The 9,299-nt window shown below is 38.7% G+C and overlaps 1 protein-coding gene across 1 annotated transcript; it reads right to left on the reverse strand.

The window, feature by feature from the left end:
• Positions 1-1,216: 1,216 nt before the first annotated feature.
• On the reverse strand, positions 1,217-9,241 carry LOC143862693 (Glutathione S-transferase family protein). The gene is made up of 5 exons (XM_077373768.1): positions 9,091-9,241; positions 7,627-8,270; positions 7,012-7,247; positions 6,103-6,352; positions 1,217-1,713 (listed from the first exon to the last, which is right to left on the reverse strand). Exons 2-5 carry the CDS (start codon positions 8,218-8,220, stop codon positions 1,522-1,524), a joined length of 1,272 nt encoding a protein of 423 aa, XP_077229883.1. The 5' UTR covers positions 8,221-8,270; positions 9,091-9,241; the 3' UTR covers positions 1,217-1,521.
• Between the last annotated feature and the right edge of the window lie 58 nt (positions 9,242-9,299).

Here is a 9,299-nt window from a genome sequence, read left to right on the forward strand (position 1 = left end):
GCTGTTTGATACGTGGATTTTATAATCAAGGATTGTAAGATTGTAAAATCTACGCGTTAAAACCTGGATTTTACGATCCTGAAAATGTACAACCCATGTTTTAGCTTGTAAAATCCAGCTTCTTGGGAGCATAAAATCCTTGTATCCAAACAACCCGAGAGTTTTTGCTCTCCCTTACACTATGAAAGTCTCTGCAACTCTTCTCTGGAGAGAGAGAGAGAGAGAGTCTTCCATGTACTAAAAAATATACTTTTTGAGTAGTCTTTTCCCCTGTTTTCTGCCATTTCCCAGTCCCTCCACACTCTCCTCACTCACCGTCCCTCTAATAGTCCATGCTATATCTCTAGTTGATTTGAGGACTACATTTCCATTAGAACATGCCTTTGAGCTTTAATTTTGCACTTAATGCTGGCTTAGAAAACTAAGTATCCAATGGTTTGGCGGTTTTCAATTTTCCCTCTACGTTTGCCTACCATGAATTTTTTTTCACGTCAAAAAGAGATCGTGTCTGGTCCATCAAGGTTTGCAAACATCAATGGGCCGTTTGGATATGCGGATTTTAGAATCCAGATTTTTGGTTTGAAAACAGTGTAAAAGAGGATTTATGATCAAGCAGCTAAATGTTGTCCTGACAGCGTTTCTTGGATTTTAAGTGAGAAATTCAGGTTTTAAAAATCTCTCCTGCATCATGATATTTCTAAAACCTGGAAATATGGGAGGATCTGCTACTTTCTTGCTGTTGGAAAGAAGGTTGAGAAGTAAAAAACGATGGCTGATCCACTTCTTCTATTGTCTCTTAGCTATAATTTTGAAGAAATCCCGGATTCTAAAATCCGGGTATCCAAACGGCCCTTAAGGGAACGTTTCCCTACCATATGGGAGAGGAATATATAGGAGGGGGGCTGAGCGAGTATATGGTAAAGAAAAGCCTGAAAAAACTCCACCCGAGATATGATTTACTTTTTCCTTGTTCTTCAGCTCACTCCACACCCTCTACTCATACACGCCCTCTCGAGTCTATCCTTCTCCCACCCGCCTTACCCCTCTCTCACCACTAGGAGAAAACTATACATGGCAAAAAAAAAATCATGGTTTAGTGCCCTAATGGTCACATTATTTTGAGAAAATGCCTAATGAAGTTGCCATGTAGAAATTAGTTGGTTTGTTAATCTACGGTCCGAAAATGGTGTTGAGAAAAAATGAGTAATGGAGTGCATTAAAGCAAGCACTTCTCACCTTACCACCATTGATCAAACTAATCATCCCAAATACATGTCTATTTTCAATTATGTAACTCTTTACCAGGCATTTTTACAGATTTTTTCCATTACAAAAATAGAAAGAAAAAAGGATGTAGGCCTATTGACAAAGGCCTAATTAAGTACAACATTTATACATAACAAGGAAAACTTACCCAAATCAAGCAGAGATTTGTATGAAGGATGAACCAGGGTTCGTCCATCAATTACAGAACTCCCTGGGGCTTGAACAAAGCATGATCAATTGAATTCAACAGCCTCTCTATGAAACAAATACCTGGCTCTGCTTGCCCATTAATACAAGTGATTCCCTGTTATGAAGTTTAGCAAGAGACTCATGCTCGCAACCAGAAGGCAAGGCTGGTCGAATACTTCCCGGATTCAGGGGGAAGAGAATCCTGTAGTAACCATCCATGATCGCATTGAAATCGCAGGTTGCTGCAACCTTTGGAATCTGTTTACAGACCATAAAAGAGATATCGCTAAATATAAGGGCTCAATGGCAACAGGAATGAGCAGGAGCAGCTTACAATTTTGAAGTGTCAATGATAAGCTAGATGATTTTTTTTGGAAAGTTATATTTATGCCCCTTTTTATTACTAGGGACACCCAGCGCCAGTGTATCAATGACTAAAGGGAGGCTAATGTACTTGATGTCAGAAGAATCCAGTGGGTTTGGTTGCCACGTACAGTGGCGCTGGGTGTCCCTGGTGATCAAAAGGGGCATAAATATCACTTCCCCCTTTTTTATGACATAGGGTATCCCCACCCCATTTTAGGGCGTGGACTAATCCCTATGGATGTGCGCAATCACCCATAAACCACGAGCATCGGGTTACTAAGGGGTGGATTCAATCTCGCGTCATTGGAGAGCATACCCATGACTTTAAGCTGAAGTGCCACACCCGTCCGGGTTGATAAGCTAGCTGATTTTGAAAACAAACTGAAGAATTTCACATGTAATCAATTTGGAAATCGTACATCTTGATATCTGGGTTTGCTCTATCAATTCGATTTAAAAAACTCACTTTATAAATACAGGGCAGGTGTTCAGTGACTCGGTTGCTTTATTATGTAACCAGAATTTGGGTTTGGTGTTTGAACTTTGGAGCCTGAACAAGCCAACTTCACTTAAGCTGAGCTCAGGAAATTTCTGAACATCGTTCTAGCATCTACCCAATAAAGAGTCTTTTTCTTTACATACCCCTTTTCTCGTCAAGTTTTCTAAACCATTTTTATTGGAGTCGAATGTTGATGAATATAATTACAAATTTGTTTGTGAACTGATATTCAAACTTTCAATTCCTTTGTTGTAAAATGGGCTAACATTAATTTAGTAAGTTGGCATGTTTTAGGGTTAAGAAGTATGCTCAGTGATGAATAAAAAAAACAAACCAAATAGGGACTCAATGCAAAATAAGTGGGCCCAAAGGTCCCTAGCCCCTCAACAAGGTTTCCTCCAACTCTTTCAATGATTCACAGCATGAGGAAGAAGACTTGTGTAGGGAACTCAAAGAGGACTATCAAGTAAACTTAAGACTGTCCCTAACTAGTAATCTCAAATCAGAAAATAAGGAATTGATTCTAACAGGAACAAAAAATGCAAAATAAAAGAACTTTGGTTGGAGTAACTATAAAAAATTAAGAACAAAAATCATAATGTAAAGAGCAGATTTCAGAATGAAGAAACAAAGAAAAACGAGGCAGAAATCAGTGTAACAAGTCCAGAAACAGAACCATAAATTACAATTTCAAGAAACTAAGAAGATAACTCAGTTTGTGCATAATAGACTTCTGTGGTTGGATTAGAACAGTTGTTCTCCTGTAATTGTCTGAGATATTGGCGTAAAAACAGAACAGAACAGATAACATGCGATGGAATTAAATCTTGAAACAATACTTCAGATGTCAAAGCAAATAATTAATAGATGATTATTAGAGACAAATGATTTGAGTAATTTAGTAACCAGATAAAAGGATTGAGAGAAGACAAACGAGATAAAAAAACAGCAAACGGTAATGGAAACCTATAGTTGGAACAGTTAGACAGTAGTTAGTAGAAAGATGAGAAGAATCGAAAACATAAGGAAAAGGGTTGGAATAGTTTGATAGTAGTCAGTAGATAAATGAGAAGTATCAAAAACATGTGGAAAAGGGGTAAGGTCAAAGGGAATAGAGAAAACAAAATTTAAAATCTAAATTGAGAAACTAAATTTGAAAAGTGGAAAATTTATAGGAATAGCAAAGAAAGAACAGTAATGCAGAAACAATTAAGGAAATAAGGGTGACTGAATGAATCCACCATCGGTTTGTAGGAATCTGCCTAGATCTCTCAGAATCAACCTAGAAGTGAAAACACCATTTACCAAAGGAATCCGCCATTGATCTCTAGGAGAGGAATCAACTTGGAACGGAAACACCATGAATCCACACGGCAAGATAAGAGGTAGCAAAATCTCTTAAAAATTTCATTCAAAAATTTCATTCCTCAATTTTTTTGTGCTTACAAACCAGACAAACCCTTTTATAAAACTACCAAGAAAAACTGAAAAAGTAAACAGGAACTTGGACTCCTAATTGAAGATAACAACTAACAACTAACACTACCACCTACTCGGTTCGCATTTAGGGGTGAATAGCTTAAACCCTGATTGGGCATATTTTTATATTATTAGCAGCAATGGGTTTAAGTAACCCACAATAACAATCCATCGGTTGGCTTAATAACCCACGATGACAGTGCATATTGGTGGCATTAAGTATGCTTATTATTATCCTGCAATCTGATAGGAGGATGAACCATCGGTTTGTCTCGAAATGCAAGTCAGGTTGGCAAAGAAAGATTCTTGGTGAAGACATTGGCTATATGGTTGTTAAATGGTACAAAGCAAATAGTGACATTTTCATCGGCAAGGAGATCACAGACAAAAATGGTAGTCTTAATATGTTTGGTGTGTACATGAAAAATAGGATGAGCAGCCACACGAGAAGGGCTAATATTATAACAGTAGACAACGAGTGGGAGATGAGGAAACTCACAAATCCAGAAGCAAGTGGGATTATAGGAGAGCCAAAGATCCTCAAAGACAGTGACAACCAATGCTGTGTACTCAATTTCAGCAGACACTCAAGCAACAATAGGTTGTTTCTTGGACCTCCACGAGAGCAGACTGGATCCAATGTACACGAAGAAACTGTGGTAAACCATTAGTTGTCTGGGGAACCAGCCCAATTAGCATCGAAAAATCCAGCCACTAGAGACAGTGGACTTGGACTTAGTGAGGTCAAATCCAAGTGTGCCTTATATGTATGGCATGATAAACTTGACATACCTGATTAACAGTGTAGCTGATATCAGGACGAGAGAGTTAGGAATTGTAAGGCACCAACAATGTTGCGTTAGTCACACAGATCAAGTAGAGGAGTGCCTTCCTAAAGGGACATCATTGAACCACTGGGAAACAGGAGGGACAGATGAACCGATGAGTCATCCTGCTATTAGCACAGGGCCACCGAAGTCCTGATCGTGAGAAATTTGGCGCTTTATGTTTTGATTTATGAAGATTTAGTGTGAATTTTATTTGGATCTAGTTTCTACAGACACCTATTTCCAAGAATTTTATTTCCTGATTTAGGAGTTTTGTTTTAGTTTGGTTTCAGCAACACTTGCCTTGAATTTGAAGATATGGTTGAGTAGAAGTTGGAGTCCTAGTATATTCGGATGTATGGATGAAGATGTGAAGGAAGATTGGGATACGAATACAAAGTGAGTTTATCGGGTCTGATGTTCTCCATTTTTCTGTGGCACGTTACAATTTGAAGATTGGGATACATAAATCGCTGTTTGATGTATATATTTATTTTCTACATAACTGTTTCTTTGTTGCTGCAAGTTACGATTTGATTCTTTAAAATTTCCCCCTTCTTTACTCTGTTTAGAAAGTAATCTTGCTGTCTTTGTTGATTTACTTTATTTTCTGTGATGTTTCTGCTGGAACTGACCTTTCCTGAAGAGGTTGGACTAGTACCCCACCTGACACATAGTTGAATGTCACTAGAAAGTATCTCCACCTCAAAACTGGCTTGCATATCATGACACTGGCTTACACATTTAAGCAGAGGTCTGGTAACAACACAGCCAATTAATTAATTAATGTGCAAATGAATCAAATCAATCAATACTAATGCAGCCAGTGAACTGACTCCACTAGACAATACAGCGAACTGACTCCACTAGACAATACGGCCAATTAATTAACTACTGTGCAAATGAATCAATACTAAACGCAGCCAGTGAATTAACTCCATTTTTTGCAATACTCATTGTTAATTAACTACAATTGTAAGATAGCGAATTGGCCAACTCAGTGAAGCAAAAAATGGAAAGATGAACAAATTCTTGTCTTCAAATATCCTAACTATTGCTACATTTACAAACATTATAACATAGCCACTGGGATAGCTGATAAACGCCTGGTTTATAACCTGGGTTTGTTTCCATATATAGAATTCATCATGACAAATTTTGGACTAAGGACCATGTTTTCCAAGAAAAAAAGTTCATATCTTTAGCTGTGGAATGTGCCTCTTTGTTTCCATATATAGAATTCATCATGACAATTTTTGGATTAAGGGCCCTGTTTTGCAGGGGAAAAAAGTTCATATCTTTAGCTGTGTAATGTGCCTCCATAATCCTTATATTCCACTTCACTGAAATGTTAGAACATATTTTTTATATTTGTTTTCAATTATCATATATCACACAGACCTGACTGCAAAGAACTGAAGATAAACCACCAAATCACTGTAACCAAGCATCTAGGACTATAAAATAGGCATGTACCTGATATATATCGCGTGTATAGCCATGAAGGTTGGGGTACTCCAGCAACTTCTTCTTCGTGCATTTGAAGAGAACATTGTACACAAGGTCAAAGCGAATTAAAGTGGTGAACAGGCAAATATCAGCAAGGGTCAATGCATCCCCACATAAGTACCGAGAAGTAGCCAAATGAGCCTCTAGCATCTCCAATGTACTGAATAACCCATTTACTGCAACATCATATGCTTCTTGGCTCTGTGCAAATCCACATCTTCAAACAGGAAATTTCGAAAATAACTTAGAATGAATCGCAGTAAATATCTCTGAAAACAGCAAAAAGTAGAAAAAGGAAGTATACATTCTAAACTAACACCTCCATATTAATCTAAACCTAGATAAAAAAGGAACCATTTGGGCAGAAAACAGCATTCAACAAACAAAAACAAACTTTTAGAGTAATCCGTTGTTTCACATGGTATTAGAGCTCTTGCCACAGGTCCTGGTTTCAAAACCCAACAGCTCCTTGATATTAAAAATCCACGTGTAAGGCCAACATAAAAGAGGGGTCACGTGTGCCAAGTGTATGGCCAACGCAAAAAAGAGGGGCCACACATGAGGGGGAGTGTTGAAGTATAAATGATTAAATAACGCCATCTCTAATAGCTTAAGCTTTTGAAGTAATTGGTTGTCTCATACATACATTTATGAATACATAAATGCACCTCAACAAAATAAAACCACCTACTGACTAAACCCATTTCTCAATATCTTTTTCTAGTCAATTAAAATGGAGCTCTTAGGAAATCCTCATAGATTACAAAAATGAGAACCATTACAATTGACGCAACAATTCTAAGTTCTTAAACACAAACATCAATCCAAATAATCCAAAGACCCAGATGGAGAAAAAGATCAGCCACGATCCTTTACCTGTAAACCCCATTATTCACAGTTGGATAAATAATCTGATTCCAGTACTCAATCTTCCCTTTCAATGACGGCGGGTTGAGATCCAAACCCGAATCACCCTCAGAACCATCAAAACCCGAATTGAAAAATTCGATTATATCATAACTCTCGTTACAAAACACATCCCTCTTCTCCATATCCCAAAGCATCGGAACCGTCGATCGCCCATCGTAGCCCCCTTTCCGAAGCCGGTAAACCTTGAAAACACAATAGTGTAAAAGATGATATTTTGTGAGTAAGAGTGAAATTAAAATAGCATTGAAAGAGATAAATTGTAATAAATCTTTATATAATAGTTTTTTTTAGGATTTAGGCATTAATAATAAGATAAAACAAGTGAAATGTGAAAAAAGAAAAGAAAAAAAAGATGATAGACTGAATCTTGAACCAAACAAGTAAGACTAAAAACAATATAAGAAAGTTAATAAGTAAAAATGATCTTCTAAAGAACATGTATAATCTACTTTGAAATTTGTGTAAAAGAATCATCATGGGGTTGTATGAGCACGAAATAGGGAATCTAGGCTTATTAAAATTTTGTACATTGATATAATCTTCGATTTTGTACATTGATACCTCTTTCAGGGTTTTACACCCATTGGCGCGATCGGAACTCGGGGCGAGAACTTGGCCGGCGGCGACAACGCCGGCGCCGGAAAATTCCCAAGACCCATCAAGGCCGGCGGAGGCGATTGATGTGGGAATTGCATCTTCGAGGTTTTTGAGAGCCCTAACGATTAGGGTTCGGTGGGCCCAGGGGCAGGCAAGAGCTGCATAGAGGTGGAGATTTATAGGTCTGGTTTTTTGGCGGGAGGATGAATTGGAGCGAAAGTTGCTGGTGGGGCGGGAATAGGAGCCGGAGGGATCGGAGGGGGCCAGCTGTCTCATCATGAGATGCCACGTGGAGTTCCATGTGTAACGGACGGTGGAGATGAGGAGTTGGGGAGGGAGGGATTTGCCCCAGAAGAGGCGGGAGATGGTGGTTAGGAGGTCAGAATTTGGTGTTTGGTGGGACATTCGAATTCTAGGGCTGACGTGGCAGACGTTACCGTTGTTGGGTTTCTTGCTTTTCCGGTGGATGTTTGGGAGAGGGAGAGAGACGGGCAGTAGCAAAGAGGTGGGCATTTTTTGAGCTCGTTTTGACTTACTTTCTTCGACAATTAAAAACATAGGTAAGTAGAGTCTATCGTTTGGTGATCGCGACCGTTCATTTAGTGGACCTACATAAAAGATTAGCATCTGAGTTAGTTTGGGTATGTTCAGTTGCGCGGCGGAAACGGAAAAGAAACGGAAATGACGTGATAGTAGGAAAAGAAAAGGAAAAGAAACAGCTAAGAAAGCTGCAGGTGTGTGTATTCAGTTGCTAAGGAAATGAAAAAGTAACAGATAAGAAATTGCATTCAGTTGCCAAACCCCTCTCATCCTTTTCCCAACCCAAATAGAGCCCATCCCAATCAAATCCTATCCAGATGATAAATAGATACATAACCTAACTCTAAACAGAACACAACCCCCTTCATCTTCTTCCCCAACTCCAAAAACGGAGCGAAAAAATGGAAACAAAAATTAAAGAACAATCAGGCATTGAAACCCACAAAATAAACAAGTCTTCCTCTCGAAAAAAATGAGTCTAAAATACAACCCACAAGCCAAATAAACCCCAGATAAAAAAATGCCCAAAAAAAAAATAAAAATTCTAGATCATGGGAGAAGATGCCGCAAAATACTGAAAATGCCCAAAAAAGATGAAATCAACATACCCTACCCTAAACCCTACAAACCCTAAACAAACCTTGATCCCTAAATCAACAAACCTTTAATCCAACCCTTGGACCTGAAGAAGAAGAAAACGAACCTAAAAAGAACACTGAAAACCCCTATCCCAACAAGAACCCTCGGATCTGAGAGAGGGGGGGAGATAGAGACGAAGAGAAGGAGAAGAACAAGCTAAAAACGACGAGAGAGAGAGAGAGAGAGAGAGAGAGAGAGAGAGAGAGAGAGAGAGAGAGAGAGAGAGAGAGAGAGAGAGGTAGATCTTACCGTACCGAAGCTCCGGCGACGTCGAAATCCTTGCGAGGAAGACGATGGGCTCTCAAGAAGAATGGGATGCGTGGTCGTCTTTTGTGTTGAGATGTGAAAAAGAGTCGTGATAGATGTATTTCCGAGAGAAATTTTATAAAATCTGAGCCTTTTTTACGGAATTAGATGGGCGGAAAATAACTTAACACATCGGACTTCTTGGATTCCAT

Source organism: Tasmannia lanceolata, unplaced genomic scaffold (assembly GCF_043159265.1).
Source record: "Tasmannia lanceolata isolate RefF3 unplaced genomic scaffold, GAP_Taslan_0.1 ptg000037l, whole genome shotgun sequence".
Classification (NCBI taxonomy): Eukaryota; Viridiplantae; Streptophyta; class Magnoliopsida; order Canellales; family Winteraceae; genus Tasmannia; species Tasmannia lanceolata.

What these genes read in the sequence shown, in the direction of transcription:
- LOC143862693 (XM_077373768.1), bottom strand. Translation starts at nt 8,220, where the DNA reads ATGTTTTTAATTGTCGAAGAAAGTAAGTCAAAACGAGCTCAAAAAATG. An exon ending in GGTGTAAAACCCTGAAAGAG is followed by an intron (nt 7,248 to 7,626) that starts GTATCAATGTAC and finishes TGTGTTTTCAAG; the next exon opens with GTTTACCGGCTTCGGAAAGG. An exon ending in ATACACGCGATATATATCAG is followed by an intron (nt 1,714 to 6,102) that starts GTACATGCCTAT and finishes GTCTGTAAACAG; the next exon opens with ATTCCAAAGGTTGCAGCAAC.